At 33.8% G+C, this 22354-nt stretch overlaps 1 protein-coding gene across 2 annotated transcripts in view; it reads right to left on the bottom strand.

Annotated features, from left to right (window-relative positions):
* Positions 1-21190, bottom strand: part of LOC148167391 (lachesin-like) — a 74788-nt gene extending 53598 nt beyond the window's left edge. For both annotated transcript variants that reach the window (XM_088047972.1, XM_088047973.1), the window contains exon 1: positions 20958-21190. In XM_088047972.1, coding sequence (XP_087904098.1) covers positions 20958-21072 — 115 coding nt within the window. In that variant the 5' untranslated portion in view covers positions 21073-21190. The remainder of the gene's footprint in view (positions 1-20957) is intronic.
* Positions 21191-22354: the final 1164 nt, after the last annotated feature.

Here is a 22354-nt window from a genome sequence, read left to right as displayed (position 1 = left end):
ACATTCGTCTATGCCCTTGTAAAATGAAATTTCATCTCAAATTTCGATACCACGAATATCCAAAAACTGAAAATGATGTGGTTGAGTTTGTTATTTCGACGTTGAGTCGATGATGATGGATACACACGAGCGGGACGCTACACGTCGCGACGCAACGTTGGCTATTCTTCATTCCATATGCATAGAAATTTAATAGCATTTCGAAATCCGATGTAACTTTGCACAGCAGCAAAATGTTATCCATATCATCTGGCATGCAAATCAAATGCAAAATTATACACCTTATTGGCACGGTACGGCAAGCAAAGCACTCACTAGTTCCTCTGAAAATACACGGCTTTGCCGTGTTTACAGAGCCGACGAGCTCGCCTAAACACAACTTTCCGAATTGTAAACACGTAGCGTTTCAATCGCGGTTGTGTCTACCATAATGTCGGGGTGGCACTTTCGGCGGTCTACCGCTCTTAAAAGTCAGGTTAGAACCCCAACCCCCTAAGGGCTTCACTGCCCAACTTATACCGAAACCTACAAACAACATGCACAAGCACAAAACTTAGAATGTGTGCTACACCTTCCAATTAATTAAGCCTTGGCGCATTCATCTCCCGGTAAATAAAGAATATCCCAAGCTCTAATTAACATCTTTGATTTGTTTAATTAACAACCAGGGACCAAATCCGGGAGCGCTCCCGCTCTTCTTCATTTTTCGAAAAAATATTTAAATTCAGATTTTTGTTTGTTTTCCTTTAAGTTCCCATAACTGAAATTGCTTGTAATTTTCCCACTAAAGGGTCAAAAGTAGTAATGGCTTCGGGTCACTTGGACTCTGTGGCGATTATAGCAAAGACTTAGATTTGTAAATTGTATAAATGGAGGCCGGTCAGAGTGGCGTTTTAGAAGTTTCGAAATTAACCCACAACATGAATTGTACAAGACAAGTCCCAAGACGCATTGTTGCCACGAACAGACATTTTATCACCACCCTAACGCTTCTTCTTAAGCCAATAAACCTGCCATGCTGCTCGTTCATTTGATTCATTCTATATTCCGGCCTAGTCTGCAATTTACATGTTATCGATATTTTTATCATCGTTATAAAATCGTTTTGCAATCTTCTCCCACAACTCATATTAATGAGACGTATACACAAATCCTCTCCAATCGACACCTCATCTGCTTTAGACCAAATTTCATTTCCTCTGACAATTGTTTCAACTCGACCTTCCACTGCAAAAATGGAACAGAAAGTTTGCAAAACACATTCAAACTTGCTAGAATTAAACCTGAAGGCTTTGTTTAAAGTCAACTCTCTTGCGGGATAGTAACGTCAGAGCCAATATTTTTCACTATCTTACACCCACTTCGAGCTTTTGTCGCAACACAATCGAATTTTTCTTATACTGTTTCAAACGACAGCATTTTGACGCAGATCCTAAGATACTTAACCTGGCGCATCCACCATTTCTCTACAACTAGTACTCAAAATAAACTCCAATTTTATTGACCTGCAAAAATGATCACTGAAAGCTTTGTAAAACTGGTTACTTTGCACCTACAATATGTGTAGTTGTATTATTAAGTAGGCAAAGAAATTTCATTTTAAAGTTGTCCAAGAGCATCACTAACTACTCTGTTATTAATTAGTAATATCGCAGATTAGTTATTGAAGCATTAAATAATAGTGTGGTGTGTTTAATGACGTAATTTGTTCGCTCAAGTATAAATCAAAATAAAGAGTTTAAATTCTAATTAAAACTTAGATAGTTAGTTATAAAGACTGCTTTGAGGGAGTGTATAAGTTCGAGCATAAACATAAAAAATAATTTTTATTCGTTGCTATTAAGCGAGCCAAAAAACAAATTTCAAAAGTCAGACATAACCGTCGAACGAAATGAGTTCAGAATTTCTCTTCACATATGAAATCTACTAGCTCAACGGCATACAAATCAAATAGTCTTGCAAGCGAAGGATTACTTTGAAGAAGGTGCATGAAAAGTAAAATTTTTAACAAAAAATAAAAACTCATCTCGAAACATAAACTTAAATTAAAACCGATTCCAATTAAAAATCGTGAAGGTCTTTTCAAGAGTAGTTCGGTAAACAATATTTTAATCAGCTACAGTCCAAAAGCAACGAAACTGTTATCGACCGGTTTTGTCGAAGAGACGTAAAAGAATATGCACCAATAAATTAAGCGGCAAATAAACGCAAAAAAAGTAGAAAAACTTCGTTGAAGTTTACAAGTTGTCTAAACTTTTATCATTTCCAGTTATATTATTTTTCCTAATCTAGCTTTTACTAAATGAACCGGTTTGTTTTGCGCCACAATTGATGTTGCTGCACAGGATAAAACGAGCGAAAAGTCGAAACAAGATGTTGGATGCTTAATTGTTATCACTTGATGTTTTGTTAATGAAATTGTACAGACTAACCACTTCCTGCGGCTTATAAAGGTTGTACTTAAACATACATAATGAAAATTCCACATTATTCAGAATTCTATTTAGAGAATGTGCAGCTGAAATGTGTAAATAGGACCGAACATTATTAAAAATTGCGCTGGCTCGTAAATTGTCAGTCTAGACGCGTAAACGCACGCATTCATTCAACTCACGCAGTTGTAGTTTGTAGAAATTTGTGATAAAATATAGTATAGTGTTTATAAAGACAGACACGTGTCACACGTGCAATTTTTACTTAAACGAATAAATTTATTATAAGAATTATTCACTATTATTATTGATGCCAGAACAGTTTTGGTGATGCTTTGTGAATGCGGTAAGAAACAACAAGAAATAAATCGCGTATTGCACAGGTGCATGCAAAGTTATATATATAAAGACGCAACAAATATTTGTTGAGAAGAGTTTATTCCGAGTCACGTACAGTTTTACTTTGTTTCATCTTACGCGTATGAAATGTTGTCAGACGCTGGCTCTATTTTAGTTCCTATGTACTTAATACAGCTAAAGTCGGAGATTGGAATAATGTAGATAAGGGAAACCTTGTTGTTTCTGTTTTATAAATTGCGGAATCGTGATTTCCTCAAGTGTAATCCGGGCGCTGTTTAATTATAAATCTGTTTTTTTAACAGAAACACGAGAAGGTGGTAATTGTTTGCGAGATATGTTGAAAGCGTGCTCAGCAAAAGCGCGTGTAAGAAGTATGTTTGAGTGGTTGTCACCCTTGTGACTGTAATGTGGCGGTCCCTTAATTTGAAGAGCAAATATTGCTACTATATATACGGTTCGTAAAATGTGGGGTGGAAGCATAAATAAAATTGTGCAGTTGGGACAAATCAAAGCGAGAATCGCCTAAGGTGGTTCAAGCGGAGCTTCCAAGGGTTTTATCTAAACGCTCTCGTAGACTGAAACTTGATTTATTATCCCCCGATAAAATCTTACTAGTTACAGTTTAAAGAAATGCTGCTTCCATCTTGATCATCTATAACAAATCGAGTTTTCATGCATTATTACGAATTAAAATCGTGTTAACAACGGTCGAGTACCTGAATTGAGAAACAGAGCTTTCAAGTTTTTTCCAAGTGAACAAACTTGTCGTGACAGCGACTCGTAGTAGTAAATAAATAGCTGCATTAATCTGGTTTATTATGATATTTTGTCGAGAATGTTTTCCGTGGTGAAAAACACAAACGTGCAAACATATCCTGTATATGAATTTTTCGTATGCACACATTGTAGAATATGAGGAAATGTGACGGGTCACATATAGCATTTTGAAAACTGCCTCCTGTGACACATTCATCATGAGAAAGTAATGGCCATTCCTGTGTCCTGCTCTCCTAAATATGAAAATCTTTGATAAATGACTTTGAGATCTATATATATACGCTGTATATACACTTTAAAAGGGGACGAAATATTTTACAGTGGCATCTCTTCTGATACTTCATTTAGCACCCCTTCGTTACTGAAATCTCCTTGATTACAAGTTTACTGTTACTCACAATCTTCTCATTATCGAAACAATCTCAGTATATCCACAATACACATATATCGGGTCATTATTGTTTGTGCAATACTGCACAATGAAGATTGCATGTGACCACAATCAATAACCGACCTGGTCAAATAATTCACTGGTAATTCTACAGATTTAGACGAACATTTCCAATAAATTCCATCAACAAATGATTTTAATTAATTTGGAACGCCACTTGAAATCAGATGGTTTCTTAATCGGCTTTTTTAAACTCAATTACCGCTGAATAGATCGAAACTCCGATTCGAAGCCTGCGAATTTTGTACACTGTACATCTTCAACCAAAAACACATTCATGAAACTTCAAGTCTGAAATGTGTGCTTCACTAATTACTCTGCTAATGCTCTAATTGTCTCGTCGAAACTTCTGTTTAGAAATAATTAGACCTTAACTAATCCCATTCATTTCAAAATCAGCATATAATTAATTCACAAAAACGACTTTTTCCTAACCTTCGGATACCTGAGATCAGCACGCTTAAGATTCCAAAGATTTTTTGTTTCAACGTTAGAGTTAGATTTTTGAGTTAATTGCCTGCGCACCTAGTGCCTTTTAATTACAAGTATAAAATGTCGAATGTATCCGACTGAAAAGGAAATAAATTTGCAGATTACGCCACTTTAAAACTCGTTTCAACTCAGCCGAAAATCATTTTATGGTTCGCTTTAATAAACAATATCTCGAGGCAATATATCAGCAAAAGTCAAACAATGAAACCAATAAAATCTTTCCGTAACGAAACTTGAGGTATATTAAAAATACTTCGTGATCTTCGTCAACTCCGACAATGCAGCGAGCATGAATAGGAACAATTTTATTATTGCGCATTTAGAATGTCTTGACAGAAATTAGATTTTGGTTGTTTCAACTTCCTATGTGAAATATTGGTAATCACGAGATCAATAAAAGAAACAAAGAGGGGAAAAAAGCTTCTCCTGGTGATGCTATCGATCTTTCGACGCAAAAGCTTTCAGTATCAGAACAGATCACGTTTAAAAAATTAATAATCTTAAAACGAATCGTCGGCATTAAATAAAGCGAGCACGTGTTTCAGGTAAATTCATTCTTGTTCCACGCAATCGCGGTTCTATATTTGTTTACCAAATCTAAACCAGCAATATAAATTATGATCGTGGGAGTTACAATTTCATCGGAATATCCAAGATAATAAAGAAAACGTAGCAATAACTCTTGAAGATTGTTTTTGTAGAATATTTATGTTGAGTTTGATTTCTTCTCACACTTTTGGGTTTCGCGGAAGATTTATTTAAAGTGACAAATCGGTGATGAAAAGTATAAATAATAACTAATGGAAGAAATACAGAGAATGTTCAAAGACTAATTTATTATCCGTACAGTTGGCACACGTTGTTGTAAGAGAAATATTAAAATACAAATTCGCGTTAGTTTAAAGAGCGCTCACTAGAATATGTAAGATACACGTTCAGTTGAACGACAATATTGGTTTTACATGTAGTTGACGTCGTCGTCACCTTAAAGAATTTGTATAAATTTGCATGTCTGTCAGTTGGCGTGAATTCGTGCAGTTTTTCAGTTGAGATAAATATGAAGAATGACGATAGATAGGAATGATGGCATGTAGAATTAATAAATACATCCAAAGATATATTCTGAGGAAGGAATGTTGAAGGCATTTCGTTGATTTAACCAAAGGAATGTTGTCCAGTCGTCAGGATACGTTAATTGACATGCAATTGCGGTCGTCCGAAATATCCCACACAATATTCATTCTAATGCGGAATGTTGGTGTCGCAAAGGCGAAACTTATCTCATTAGGAAATTTATGCAAAAGTTGCAATTCATCAAGTGGAGAAGTTCGGAACATGTCGTGTTTTATTTATAGGAATAAATTAAAAGGCGTTCTTCTCGAGAAGAGAGAATTGAAATATTTATATTGAAAGCGAAATTAGATTTTTGGCTTCGGGTGAATCCTTTTATAGTAGGTGTGCATGTACCATCTGGCGGCGGATTTAAGGAATACATAATGCAAACAGCAGCTAAGTCATACCACTATAGAAGTGTAAAGGTCTCAGATTGTAGACCTCCTTAGCTCTGGGGTTGAATGCATAACAAATAACTAAGTGGATATGCTACATCTACTGCAGTATTAATGCCGTCTAGCAACGAAAATTCCACTTAGATTCTAACTCGTATTGCTTTATGCAATTATTTCGAGTGCAATAGAGCAACAACAGAAACACACATAAATAATAAATTGAAGGTAAATAAAATTTAGAACGAGTGCGGACGAAACTTTCTTTCGAACTAACGTTCAGTTTGATCCAGCTTTAAAAAGTTTATTTTTCACATTATGTTTTTCAACAAATGATGAAAACAGAAAAAGCGTATGTGACAGTTCCGAATACACGATAAAATGAATATAACTTGAAAAAGTTCTTGGAACAAAAAGCCTCGTAGACAGATAATTAATGGCTACACACGTTACGACTGGAACAAGTGTTTAACAACTTGAAATAGATAAGACAAAAACTTTACGTCGACACCGTCGATATTCATTATTAATCCCCTCGCACGTGCTTACTCTGATTTCCCTTGTTTTTACATGATTACACCTATTTACTTTTAACCCTTAAAATTTGCAAGCCATTTTCATGCTAGATGTGGAATGAGGTATAACTACCCTCATCTTTCTAAGCAAAATGAAAAATTCAGCCACTTTTAGTTACGAACACAAAATGAATGTAACGTAATGCATAACAAGTAGTTAGCTGAAGGGTTACTCAAGCTACCCTTGCAGAATTATAAAGCCACCTTCTGTGCCACGCAACGTACGCAACATTTATTATAATATATGGAATTATATTCATGTGAAAACACTTGGACAAAAAACGCGCCATTCGTATAATTCCTGATAATTGTACTAAAATCCTTCGGTCCCTTCCAACGCGCTCTGTATTTCATTAGCCGTTTCGTCACAATAATTATCTCGGAATCTCTCGTTTCCATTTCATTTTTTGCCGGATACGTTCAATTAACGTTGCAATAACCACCGATTCTGATTCAATTTTATTCCCAGATTTACTAATAATATCAGAGTTTCAATTAAATTTTTGGCTTATTTGCATTTAATTACTGGCTAAGGTTTTAATCGTGTTAAGCTAAGCCTCCGACACCACTAGACTTTTATTAAAAATTTACCTCTTGAAATCCGATACTAAAACAACACAAACTTTATACAAAAATAATATTTTTACTAAATCACGTAATGTTATTTCGCGTTTTTTCATAAATTCTTACCAAAAAACCGTCAATACCATCTTTTACTTGGAAACTCCCGTAAATTCCGGGGAAGCAAAGCGAGGACTCTCCAAAAAATAGTTTCACGAGTTCTACACGCCGAATACGAAATTATATTAATTCAAGCTCACGGCTACTTTAACGTTCATTTAAAAGATTCAAATTATTTCAATGTTGGCAAAAAGAATTTACATTTTATCCTGGCGAAACCGCTGAATATATCTGACTCGATCATCTATGCCGAATAATATGACTTCCGACTCTAAACTACAACACCCTGCAGCGATTTTACTATCAAATTTTGACGGAACTATCGTTGAAACTTTAATGCAATTTTGTTCGACTTACACAGAATACTCATTACATCGAAAAAATCGTTGAGTACAGTTCAAAAATTAGACTTTGTATTGTTGTGCCATGTTTTGTTCCAGACGTTATTGTCTTGTCAATCCATCATGGAAGCTTGAAAGTAATAAATTATAGCTGAAACATTTTTGACTATAATTTTATAAAATCTCGCACATGACGTTTTCCTCGTAATTTCTATGTTTGCGATTGGGTTTGACCCCTGCCGGTTATACAATGTGTACGATACCTCAGGACCAACAGTTGACAACTTGACGTTCCATTGAAACAGCCAGAAAGGAAATGTTTTCTTCTGCAGTGGTGGCATTGGCAGGCGACACAAATGTTTCCTCCAAGCTGTACCACCTTCTTAAGGAAGTATTATTATACCTTCTTACACGCTTCAACACAAACCTTATCTTTCCTGTTGTTATATTTTGAGGAGTCACAATGTAGGGGAAGCGCATGCAATTTGGAACAGTTACTGCCTTACATTTTTGCATGAAAATTGTTATATTATTCATACATTATCAATAATTTATTCGCTCATCTCGCAGATCAAAGTTTTCATCTTCTTGGAGTCATGAAACTATGATATGACTTCTAATAAAACATAAATGGTATTGTTGGAACTCTAACATCCATTAACAAGCAAAGTTCGTTACTTTACCGGAGTAGTGCAAATGAATGAATTTCCATCTCATCTCGGGATTATACAGGAAGCTTATTTATATTTAATTAGTTGTTGCATCAACATCGTAAAACAATTTGAACCGCCTAATTTCCCACGTTTAAAATGAGACAGGTGAACATTTAATTGTTTAAATTGTGTAAATAGAGTACGATACAAACTCCATTCTTGTGGTGAAACTTTGTAGACGAAAGTCATAAAGTAAGATTTTACGAGCGGAAAACTTATTTGTTACATGTGCCTAAACTAAGTCAAAAACTGATTTATGTTTATCTACTTACTGGGAAAGTGGATTGCTAGTCTTCGTCCTTTTTGACCATTACGCGCTGTACCAAGTTATTAATTAACGTTGGATGTTGTTATACACATACAACTAACGCTGTTGGTGTATCTAAAATGAGGAACCAAGCAGGTTTAATAAAGAAACAGATACAATCATAATATATCACTGCTTCGTTATAATTAGCGATATAATTAATTAACATTGTTATAATAGTGACGGTTATGAGTATGAATGCTAATAATGTGCAAGAGATCCGCTTGCCGATATTACATCATGGTTGTTCTGAGATTTAATATACCACTTATATAGCTCTCGGCAAATTTTCATGAAGGATCAAGAAGGTTGATCCGTTCCCGAATCACACTCCGGCATTCACACCGCCGCCGCCGCCGCCAATTAAAACCCACAAAAGTACGTCCCTTACAGTTCTCATGAAATCATTTCGTCCCGCTATTTGAATTCCTCCAACATTTTTAACAATTTATGTGGCACAACCTGTTTGTATGAAAGTTCTTGGCTCGCCTAGAGGTGAATGCAAAATGTGGCTGATGGCAGAAATTAAGGCAACATGGTACGCTGCAAATAAACCATGTTACATGGATACGCAACCACGATTGGAAATAAAAACAAACTTGCTTATATTGCACTGCTGTAGGCGGCCGGAATGTGGGCTTCTTTCTAGCCGCAGACAAACTGTTGTGAATTAAAAACGGATACTTTTATACTCGACATTTTCAACAGATGGAAATTAGTACAAGACTTGGGAATTTATTACGGCACTCGTTAAAAATGTCAAAATGTCCGAGACGTGACTTCCTAATTAAACGCCTCTTGACCTTCGCAAATTACGTTCATAACCATGCAGACAACTGTGCCCTGACAAAAAATCTTCGATCTACACAGAAAATTTTATTTTGAGAGCATACGTAAGCCAAAAAAAACTGCAAGCTGTAATACATTAGTCACCTGTAACTTTCTAATTTACGGCATTAGAACGACTTATTCTATGTTCTAAAATCATACTAGAACAAGGTTCATTTTAACGATTTTTGGTGACTTATTCTGACACCAAAAATAGTTTAAGAATGATTCATTCCAGCACGATTTTTGGTATCAAAATAAAAAAATATTAAAAATGGGTAAAGAATGTGTCATGTAAAGGCTTATGCTCGAAAATAGGCCATTTTGCAACTTGTTTTAGAATTTATTATTTTGTGTAGATTGAACATTTCTCGTCAAATTTGAATAATCACAATAAAAAATTTTGTCACTTACCACTTAGAACAATTTTACTTGATATCAGCCCAATAGTTTAAATTTTTAAACCTAAACAAATGTTTACTGAATATATGAACACTTAATAACAAATTAACAAAATATTTGCCACTTAAGGAATAAATAATTGTTTGGAAAATAATTTAGCAGTATGAAACGATTCACAAAATTTGACGACTCTGGCTTACGTTAAATGCGACTCAATCTACAATTTTCGAAATTAAGTCAAGTTAAGAAACAGATCTAAGACAGTAAATCCTTAAAATTTCAGTGTTTTAAAACCAAACATGGAATCAAATTACGAAATTTCATAAAACGGCTGAGGAAATTTTTAGTTTGAATGAAAAATTCTCATTGTTGGTTTAAAAATTTGAAACTTAAAACAGGTAAAAAACAAGTCTAAAGCAGTATATTATCCTTTAGATTTCATAATTTTGAAATCAAAGCTGCCCAAGTTAGGGAATTGTTTAGGGCACCTGAGGGAATTTTTGGTTTGAATGAAAATAAAAATTTCAAAATACTGTCTTCCATGTTCAAAAATTTTGAAATTTAGTACAGTTAATAAACAGATCCAAAGCAATAAATCCTTCAAATTTCGTTGCTTATGAATTAAAATTGTCTAAAAGTTACAGGATTTTATAGATCCCTTGTGGAAACATTTTGTTTGTATAAAAATAAAAATTTCCAAAAATTTTCTTTCTTTTCCGAAAATTCTCAAAATTGACGTTATTAAAGAACAGTCTGGAGTTGTAAATCTTCCAAATTCAATTGCTTTGGAATTAAAACTGCCAAAGTTACGGAATTTTATAAGACTTTTAAGGGAATTTTCAGTTTGTAGAAAAATAAAAATATCTAAAAATTCTCTTTTTTGCTCTAAAATTTTAAAATCTACAACAGTTAAAAAAATAGTGTTAAGCAATAACTCGTGTAAATTTAATTAATTTGGAACTAAAATTGTCTAAGTTATGAAATTTCATAGAAATTTTTGGTTTGAATAAAAAACAAAAATTTTTAAAATTGTTTCTAAGTATCTACTAAAGTATTTATAAAATTTGAGGCAGATGTCATTTATTTTAGCACTAGACGAGCTATCCAAGACAAAATGGGTCAAACACTCAAGCTTTGACATCTTTTTGTAACTAGTGACATTTGCTATTTTTATGACAAAATAAAAATCATTTTGTAGCTGAATTTAAAAAATAAGTAAAAATTATTAAATAAATTAGTCGCTACCTCGATGAACAATAATCTCGATTAGTGATAAAATTACGTATGTACTTCTGCGTCTAGTTAAAAAAAAAGAAAATTTGTTTTAGATTGTAATGTAAGAACCATAGTCTTAATTTGAATTCATTTATGTTTTGCATTTTTGTGGTATTATAAATTATGGTTTATCTGTCTTCATTTTTACTTTAAATCAATAAAGTTTTCTGACAGTTCGACTTTTTTTTCTTACAGTGCCACTTTTTTCCGACAGTAATTTTTTTTTCTGGCAGTGCGACTTTTAAAAAAACTGTTGGTCCCTCTACGCTTCAGTACCTTTACAACCATTTGAAATTACAATTAAGTTTGTCTCGGGAAAACTAATGAGCTGTCTTTCATATTTGAAATAAAAAAGGCTCTGTAGTGAGGTAAGATTTACTCTATAATAATAATTTTCCTTCGTGGAGTAAAACCGAGTTTTCCTTCCTAATTGCATCTCTTACTTTAACACTACTGCTTTATAAGCGAAGGAAATAAACATCCAGACGCAAATAAAAATATTAACTCTTCTCTATCTCTTTCCTATATTGCCTCTATGTCGTCAAATCGTCTTCACAGTAGCTTCCAGATTTCTAATTTTCTTTAATAATAAAGCATATTGTGGTAAGGGTCGGTTTCTAGTTCCCATGTTCTTATCAGTTAGCAAATTTATCTGTTCTGATTTATTCGTGTTTCTCCGTTCTAGCTTAATATCCCAATGACAGCATAATATTATGAATGGAAAACCGGAATGAAGTTGTTACATCAAAATAATTAATCATCAAACTCCCCAGTTCATTGAACACTCAAGATGCACTTTATTAAAAAATTTCAAATTCGATTATTCAGCTATAACTTAAAATGAAATTCTGAATTAAAAAGTTGGCGTGTTGCTTTTTTCGAGATTTTTTAAATATCACCGAAAAAAGTCATCTAGGGAGCTTTTCAGTAAATTATTTTAAAAATGTTTGTCTTGTATAATCAAAGAGTTCCCTCTGCGCTTTTTCTCAAATGTCTGAATTTTATTTGCATGCATGTATGAAGTGCTTAGAAAGCTTTTATTCGTGAAAAATATTGTTTTGTTCTATTTAAATAAAAATCTCTAATTTTCTGTCTCTGGAGATATTGACCTCACGCTACGATGAGATCTATCATCTATCGTGTTGATGAAATTTGTTGAGTTGACATGCAAGCATTTGTAAACATTTCGAAATATCAAAGAGTAATTTTATTCTTATCGAACAAAATGTTTAGAGGGCGTAGTTTTTTCTTGCCCCCCAACATTGGTTTTTGTCTTTGAATTTTATGCCATCATGCATTATTTATCGATAGTTCAGTACTGTGATTAGGGTTGGCCCTTTACCCACTAAACCCTCCCCGATTGGGAGGTGATGAATCAGAACTAAATGGTTCCCCTTATTGACTAATGTTTCTACCGAAGCTGTCATTTGACTTATTGTCAGGGGACTGAATATTATGCAACGATAAGTCCCATATTTTTAGTAGATTAAGGCCATCTGCCGACTACAACCACCATAATTACAAATATTTCACGCCAAGATTTTGCTTGAATGCGAAGGGCACGCCCTGACGCTATTTTGTCACTCATCGAATTAAAAAATGGAAATATAATTTTCAACTCGTCTTCCTCTGAATATTTAACATTCATAAAATCTACGTGATTTTAAAGTTTCATTGACTTTGGCGAGGATATTTAGTTAGCAGTTTTTCATTGTAGTTGCAGTTTATTCGATTATTCGAGCTAGTTTAATTAACTGTTTTATCGACAGCAATCATTGAAAAATTGTCGCTTCAATCCGACTAGGTACTAGAGTTCTTTATTTTAATTTCAAGCCAAATTACTTGATTACTCTCGACGAAAAGGGGAGCAAAATCGATTTATCCGGCGCCCCTCCACGCTCGAAAATTCTTAGCACTATTTTTGTTTTGCGTGTGACAGATAAACCGGCAATGTGAAATTAAAAAGAGACAAATTTGAATTTAACGTTTTTAATTAGAGGCAAAAAATCTTGTGCGCGCTGCTGTAAATGTGGTTGTTTTATTAAAGGGAAGTTCAACGAAGGGCGTAAAAATCTTGTAAAGAAATTAAACTAATGGATACTTAGCGAAACCGTTTCAACAGGAGCGGAAGGATGAGAATACAGACTTATGAGGAAAAGTGCAAACGGAAGAAGCTGAAAAGCAGCAAGTTAGTAGAAGTGGCTGTGCAAGATCGAAGGTGCAGTACAGTAAAAAAGGGGATCTCAACTTTTATCCCATGTAACCAATGTTTTATCTGCAATAACAAGTCTGATCGCAATACTAGGCCAATAAAAGCAGCCAACCTGTATAAAATACCCCCTGTAGTAAGCCGAAATGAAATAAAATTGTCTGTGGGATCGATTCTCACAATCCTTGCGCTTATGGAAGTTTTAGAATGTTACCCCATTTTGCATTTTTGTTCAAAACTATGTTAATTAAATAAATGAATAATAGAAATTAAGACGAAGAATTCGAAGGGTTCTTTAACGAACGACTAAAGAGAAGGTGTAAGAAAGTGTTTGGGTTTTTACAGAGAGATTTGAAATTACGTTAATGTAACTCAAAGACTGGGCTTTATCTATAAGTTCGAAAGACGAAGTCTCAAGATACGGTTAAATCAAACGGATGGAAAGTGTAAAAAGGTATTTTTTCGTGATGAGATTAATTACGAGGGTTGATATTGCCATGTAAAGAGTAATGTAATTAAGTTTTTAAAAGATTATATCGATTGTTGGATGCTTTAACGAGGTTTTCAAGTCACTTATTGATATTATGCTAATATGTAGCAGCGTCAGTGCTTTTATCTCCCAAATCAATTACATAAATTAAGTTTTGTTGATAGCGATATTTTACTCAAGGGTGAGGCTATTTAATTTATTGTTTTCGATGTCCGTTAATGATCAATTAATGGGAATTGTCCTCAGCAAGAGTGAGCGTTCTAAAGCACAACTTGACGTTTTATGCATAAAATTTTCTCCTTTCTTACCGAATCGTTTAAAAAAGTATCACGCAACATCAATTACATCTCGCGAGAAAAAATTCCAATTTATTTTCGCTTACTTTAAGATTTATAGGATTAACTTCTTTGGAAATGACTAATTAGAAGAGTGTCGTTTAATAACATTGACGTTGATCTATTTCCAGTATGTGTGTATATTGTATGTAAATAAATGTTATCAAAATTTTTATTTTACCATAAAACACTTCATGCTTGAGGCGGTCGTTGCCGCAGAATACAATACTAAATTCCAAGCGAACAATAAATCGAAATTCAACATAAGGGAAGATTCGTGAATAAATTCGACAGTTTTGGTGTCAGTTGAAGGCGTACATATGTTGCCTTTATCGGAGGACCTCGCTGACCACTAATGATTCTGGGGCCGTTACAGCATGTGCGATTGTTCGGTCACGTGTTGGCGTCCTGACAATATAACAACTCACAACTCCCTTTCCATTCTTCCCCATCACCATCATCTCTGAATCATCTGATACGCGGCGGTTAAGTTCGGTATTATTGATTGCTATCGCCCGTATTCTTATCTTTATTCCCACTTTTCAAGCCAGGATCATTCCCACTTTCATGTGTAAAAACACTTCTTCCACTTTTTCCTCTCCAACTTTTAATTACTAAACAATTTCTACAACTAACCATTATCTTTCTAATAGCACCCGCCACTAACTTCGGAGTCTCTAAGTGCAAAAATTGGTTTCCGTTTTTAATTTGCAATTTTGTTCCGTAAATTAATTAAAACATAACGTAATTGCACTCAAAATGAGTTTTCTTAAATGCTTTCCGCGTTTCGTCTCTTTTCTTGATCTAAACGCATTATAGGAGTTGTTTTTGCGACAGCTCCAAACCTGCTATAATAACGTCTTTAATCTTAGTGTTTAATAGATTACATCAATTTTTTTCGGCTCTACCGAAACCACATTCTGATACCTTTTCATGATTGGACAACAGAAAGAAATAATGGCATCGGTGACAAATCTCTGCGCAAAAAATACAAAGCTTTTTGCTGAGGCCATATTTATACAACGGGACCTAATGCCACATTGTTTCAACCTCAACTTTTTCATCTACAAACTACCCACAACTAATAAAATGAATAAATAAATCCTCCATAAATAATAACTGAAATCCGTCGATTCTAAGGATATTCTCATAAAAAATGCGGTTTCAATTAAATCGTGTGCTGTTTTGAAAGAGAGTTTTTGATAAAATCCGTTGTTTATCTACGATGTACTAGATTTTTGAAAGCAGCGTTGTTCTAATGAAATTGTTGTTTGTGATATATCATCCTTTTGAGGAGTGCAAGGCAGATTCATTTAAAGCATATGCGAAAAGAATGGTGCTTTGAATCGGCTTATTATGAAACAAAACTTTTCAGTGCTGAGCTCTTTATTTGATTAGAGACAGCGTGGCTCCGTCTAAATTATGTTGTCGTTAGCAATAAAATTGGTGTAGTAAGTGGCCATATTCTCGTTTTTCCTCGGCCATTTCTTTTGACAGTCTAATTTTTATCTGTGGAAGTTGAATCCGCGACAATTTAAGAAAAATTATTGATCCGAATTTACGAAGATTACATTTCTACTTAGTTTTCTCGAACAACCTTGTCAAAAATGAACACGTTTCTCTGATGAAGTTAGATAGAATTTCGATTCATCCGTGAACGTTAGCTCCGTCAGCGACTTTCTAATTTAACGTTTCCTTCACAAATCTTTACCAGGCAACCGTGTGCATTTTTTCTTTCTCCTCGTTATTTCATGCATCAGATTTCAAGTTTTTGCACTTGTAATGCTAACTTCTCACGACTGTAGCAACTGCACTACGTAATCAAATAAATGAACTCGACAAGGAAATAATGACGTTACACAAGGTCTATTTAGATAGCTCCTTACACACATGCATTCAAATTGGATCTAACGAAATATTCCTACCGCTAGAATACAAGATATTTCGATACTCGTAATGAAACAAACTCTTAACACAGTACGAACTTAAATAAAGAAGCTAACAACTCTTCTTATTTTATTTCAGAACTTAAAAATGGAAATCCCTCTGCACGGCAGTCGGAAATCAAATATCTATGCAATAGGATGTAAATCATAAAATTTACGGAAGAGATTGTGTTAGATATTTTAAAGAAAAACGTGGAATACCGTGAAAGAGGAGGAAAGAAATAAAGTGACTAGTTCAAACACGAAAAATCAATAACGAATAGAGACAAGATTTTAAACCATATGCAGCGGATGATGTACATCAAAATTCATATTTCGCCAAACATGAACAAAAACGAACTGTCATCTTCAATTACAAAATCAAACAAAAATAATAAAGCTATTAATCATCTTAATTTCATTTTTATCACAACGTGTTGGACGAGCAAAATTAAAGTTGAAAACGATACTAATTACTGTAATAAGACACTAAAATGACCACATATTAATACAATTAAAATAATTGCTTTAGATGCCCACGTATAAACATTAGTTTTAATTTTTTAGCATCACATTTCAAAACTCGACAGTGGTAATAGTCTCATTGTCTGATGCGTCGGTTTTAATTAGGAAACGAATTTTGGTCCTGGTGCCAAACAAGACATAAACAAACCTTTTAAAACGATTGCATTCAACAAACCAGATTAAAAACAAGTCGCAAAATGATCCTCCGATTTGTGCGCCATTAATTAAACACGTTTAGCATGGCGAGTTTGGCGGAATAATGCATGCACCATCCATAATGGCTGTCAGACTCGCGTTCACTACAAATGTGTGTAATGTATTTTTGGGAGGCCCATTAGTACAATAATTTGTGCATGTATGTTCATACTCATGCGGAATAAACGATTACCGACGTATTTAAATCATTTACAACTTCAAACTGAGTTTCTAATATAACCATCTCAATATTTATATTCCGGATAATTATAAGACCTGAGACGAAAATTGAAAATGTAGACTAGTCTCGAGCGCTTCAAAAAGAAGTCTGTAAAATCTTTTTCCACATTTACTTTGTGGACTATTTATGTATGGAGTTCCGTGAATAAAAATATTCTTCGGCAAGTGGAAAAACTTAGATTCAGGTATAAGTTTATAAGTTTGACGGAACTAAATCGTCTTGAATTCCATTCTTTGAATCTTTCCGATACGATACAGTAAAATGTGGCGATAAGAATAAATAATGCGCTTTCATTGGAGTTTATCTCCCGTTCTTTTTTCCTAACATGAACCCATTTCCACCGTTAATCCCGGCGTGTCCATGAACGACGACATTATTTAAGGCGGACTAAAGCCGGAATTAGCTCGCATTTCCAAAAAACACACATATAAAAAGAAACTTTCAACTTTTATAATTGCCGCAATTCAACGACGACCGTATCAAATTTAGCCATCCAATTACAATGGTTACATGATTTGTCTGCCATAATACATTCAGCTTGAACAATTCGAGATCTGTTTGCTTCTTAGGAATCTGCAGACGTTTCATCGAGTTCGGTGTGTAGAATCCCAAATACGTACAAACGCTGTATCGAATACGATGCAAAAGATTTTCTTTCTCCACACTCAATACTTTAATGGCGCTTCCATATTTTTACATTATTTTAAACATATTTCCATACACTCCCTTCTCGTCAAGCATCACTCAAGAAAAATATTCACAACAAGACGTTAATAAATATTAACCAGCGCTCTTGAATATCGGAAGGAAATAAAATACCAAGATTTTGAATTTATAATCATACATAAATATCTAAATAATTCCACATCAGAAGAAACACTTTCCAATAGGTAATATTAATAATTTTGTACGAAAATAAAACGATAAGTTAGGTCTGCTCCAAACCCGGAGATAATATTTTAAGGTAATAACCAAATATTTGCATAAGCTCGTTTACAATTGCATCGCTATTAAATTCTAAGCTGTGTCAATATATCTAAATGTTCCCGTTAATTGCTTCCATACATCCCGTTCTACAAATTAAATTACCTGGATAATTACGCATCACCACAATAAGCAAGATTTACTCACATATTCGAAGAAACTAGTTTATTGAAAAGCAGAGCCATATTTGTTCTTGCCACAAACTTAAAAATTGGTACTATTTTCCCAGAAAACTATTACTTTTGTTATAAAATTGGCGTATATTTTCTACTCGTAAACCTGTGGCTCCGCCATTTTGAATAATAATTTATGAACTATCAGTGAAGACGGTGAAGTTATAGTTTTCCATTATATTTGATAACATCCCGGAGATATGATTTTATAATCTAATTTTATCGAAGTATAAACTTGTTTATTCGTATATTTCCCATTGGAAAACTTTCCGCAAAGAGGTAATCCTAAGACCATGGTATAGCAAAATCATAAATGTTTAAAGACTGAAGGAATATTCATATTATTTTCGAAAATTTCATGAAGATGATTCCAATCCCAATTTTTAGTAAATCTGGACAGCGAAAAATTCTATTTAGATTGCGCCGGGATATAAAATGCGTTAATTCAAATTCAAAACGAACTATCTACATAAAGTGATGACATCACAAATGTACTTTTACTTTTCTCGTTCAATTAAAATTTGTAACAGTTCTCTGTGTGTCGGAATTAACAAAAGCGGTGCACCAAACGACGCGTTTTTTAATTAAATATTGAAATTAATTTGTCATAACATTTTTTAATACAAAATTTATGAAACTATTGAGATTGAAAAGTCACCTCTTTGTGTGAAATAATACAATAATACAGATCCATGCTACGTACAAAATATTAATAAAACGATGCTTTGTGAGCCGAAATTATGAGACAATTTTTAATAAGAGTTCATGTCACACAATGGTAAAAATGTGCTTCCATGTCTGTGCTTCAAAGTTCTCTATTATATTTCTAGTTCTATTATTGCAGATTCTTGGGAAAAAATAAATAAAAAAATTGTGCAATACGTGTCTATATATTTTTGGCTTTGATGTAAAACGAGTCGTCTTGTAAACGTAGATACTACATCACTTTAACGCCAACTTGTCGATCTCTGCAAATTGCGGTTTCACGCTAAAAGCCCCAACTCCGTAAAATACCTCGCTGATGTGTGTAAATTCCAACGTTAACTAAATTTTCATTTTATTTTTATGCCTCACCTGTCAGCTAATTCCCGACTTTAACCAAGTGTATTAAATTAATTCCCCCTCTAACAATGTCTTTTTGTTAAAACAATCGAGAGAAAAATGAAAAGAATTTTTATTACGATGAAATTAAAAGCCATGAAAAGTAAATTTCGTCATTGAAGACTTCTTAAAAAAGTAAAACGAGTTCTACGACTGCGGTATCTAGATTTGAATATTTTCATTTCGATGTCGCACTTCTTTGAATGTGCTTTCATACATCCAGACCTTATCTTTGTTTAATCATAAAATCTCCCTCTATTGACCAAAAAACAGAAATGTTATTTTCCTCCACATGTGTAGATGAAAATCCACACAATTCTTTAGCTGAAACTTGAAAAGTAGAAATTCAGATCCGATCAACGGCTGAATTCCATATCTAAATTCTATTTCGTATCAGATTCTGACGCAGTGAAACTGTATTTATATTGATATTTGTTATCGCCAGAACCAGAAATCATAACTAATTCAAATAAGTTTAAAGACCTGTCAAAATTAGTTGAAACAACTTTAAAACATGTCGCCACAAAACACACAATAAACACATGATTTGGATTTATACTGCCAGAACCAGATGCAGTTATAAAGATTAGTTTTCTATAAACTGCATTGAAAGCTGAAAAAACGTGTCAACCAACGAGAATATAGACACAAATGCACCGGTTATAGATTTTACTGTGTGTCCAGAAATTTAATTTCCAATCAAACTGAAAAAAAAATAACCGAATAAAAGACTCGAGAAAAGATGGCAAAGAAATGTGACGGATTCACTAAACTACCTAACTTTTTCGGGGAAAAGCAAAAGATTAATATTTTTTTACAATAAAAGTTTTGTGACATGCCGGAAAACTTAATTAGAGAATATTTTTGTTTTAACCAAAATTTATTATTTTGTTATTATTCAAACGTTAACGAATGTAGAACAGAGTGAATTTACCAAATATAAACGCATGGCATACAATATAATTAATATTCATAAAAGAATGTCTGTTCAGTAGCAGACAGAATGAATAAAATAGTACAATAGCAATGACCATTTTACGGTGCAGAATTTTACAAAAAACGTGGGACAAAAAAATTAAATTTTAATAACTTTTACAAACAGCAATTAAGGAAAGTGAAATGTCTGAAACGCCCGCTATAAGATCGAACAATGAAAAGTTATCACTGACTTAATAATCCACTTTGTTTCAAGAAGTAGTTTTTATTTTAAAAATGTATACGCGATTTTCTTAAGAGGTAAAGTAGAGAAATGAATGGATAATAATTATTAGGAATGTGGTAAAAAGCCGACCAAAATGTTGTTTGTTGCATTTTAGGGTATGTGTAAATTTAGATTTACCGAGTCCGTCAGTGACTTTTAATTAAATTCCGGCTATTTAACGTTTGATTACATTGAGTGAAAAATGTATTCATTACGAGATACTTTAAAAAGCACAGAAATGTCTAATTGAAAAATAAGAATTTGTGGAAAATAAACATTCACAATGTGAGTCGTATATTCCTAATTTAATAACAAGAGACCTCAAAGAAGTACCTCAAACATTAATAAATGAAATTAGCCATCCCTCAAAGCTCGTCAGCTACGCCAAGATGAGATTCTGTAGGAGACCGCTTTGGTCTTATAAAAGTATTAGACTCACCATTAGAAGTGGCTCCCGTTGAAGATGCAGCATGTACGAAGTAGAAAATAGTAAAAAAAATAAAAAGTTTGTGACACTTTGTCTTCTCCTTGAACATCCTGTCGAGTAGTCGCATCACAAAAATTCCAAATATCTCGCGCGCGTGTTGTCACCTTTTCCGAACCTCGTGTTTACGTCTTCCTAGTTCTGACCGTCATATCTTCTCTCGTCAAAAACCGGGGAAACACTAACACTTCTCTGAGAGTTTTGCCGCTGTACCTTCGCTCATGCGCCTTTTTCGATTTTGGTGCCGGCTTTGACCAATCACACACCGCAAGGTTTTACCAATAAACCAATAGGAAAATCAAAAGACGTTACATGGGAGGGTCCAGAACATGTAAGATATGTAATTAGAATTATAACACATAGGTACGACTAACTCTAAATAAAACTTCTAATAGGCACGTGCTCGCCGACGTCGGAACTTCCTGTTCTTCCGCATCTTAATCGTTGTTTGTTCGCGCGCTCAACACGCTCTACTTCAATCTGCATCGGATTTCGCCAGCTTTTCCCACACATGTTTTAAATAATCGACGCCAATAACCCGAAGCCGATGCTGGGAAGGAGGTTTTCCTATCGATATGGTCTAATAACCAACCCATCTTTCAAATCACAGATAAATATCTGTACTCCAAACCGACTAATTCATCTATTTAATCCTATAAAATAGCACAGTACTTTTTTTTTATTTCGAAATCGCCGACGAAAAACCGGAATTGTGATCACATTGAAACCACTACATCTGCGAAGCCTTTTCAAACAGCTTTTTGAATTTTAGACCAAAGCTAAATCGAATACACGTTAATTAACAAAATTCTCAGTTCTGAAAAAATTGCAGAATTTGACTAACGCACCGTCGATTTTGGATTTTTTCAAAGGACTTTAAAGCTGCGTCAACAGGTGTTCATGGAATATTTTAATTTTACATTTAGCACTACTAGAAAAATAGTGGTAAAATAATCTCAAATATTTACGAAGATTCTTCTAAACAGTTTCGAATCAAAATACATAATTAAATATCGGGTGTTCCGCGAATTGCTGAACATAGAGAAATAACATGAATGATTTTTTTTCTGCTCTCCCCAATCTTCAAATAAAATTCGGTTAATAGTAAATTGTGCTTTAAGAGGTTCCTAATTTAAAAGCTATTTTTAAATTTAGGATCCAATATTTGAATCAAAAACTTAAAATTTCAAATTTCCCTCTCAATAAGTTACTAAAAATTAAAGAGCTGTCACGTTCTCTAAACTAACCTTTTTTTTTTAATTTAGTTGTGCGTGGAAAATACCAATGGTACGGACCATCAAATTGCTTAAAAAAAGCGATTTTGCACAGTGACAAATCTTTATGTTGCAGTC

This window comes from Gnatocerus cornutus, chromosome 10 (assembly GCF_029298725.1).
Source record: "Gnatocerus cornutus isolate USDA-ARS CGAHR chromosome 10, icGnaCorn1.1, whole genome shotgun sequence".
Lineage (NCBI taxonomy): Eukaryota > Metazoa > Arthropoda > Insecta > Coleoptera > Tenebrionidae > Gnatocerus > Gnatocerus cornutus.
Note: the sequence above shows the minus strand (reverse complement) of the source record. Positions and strands in the feature narration are given on the sequence as shown.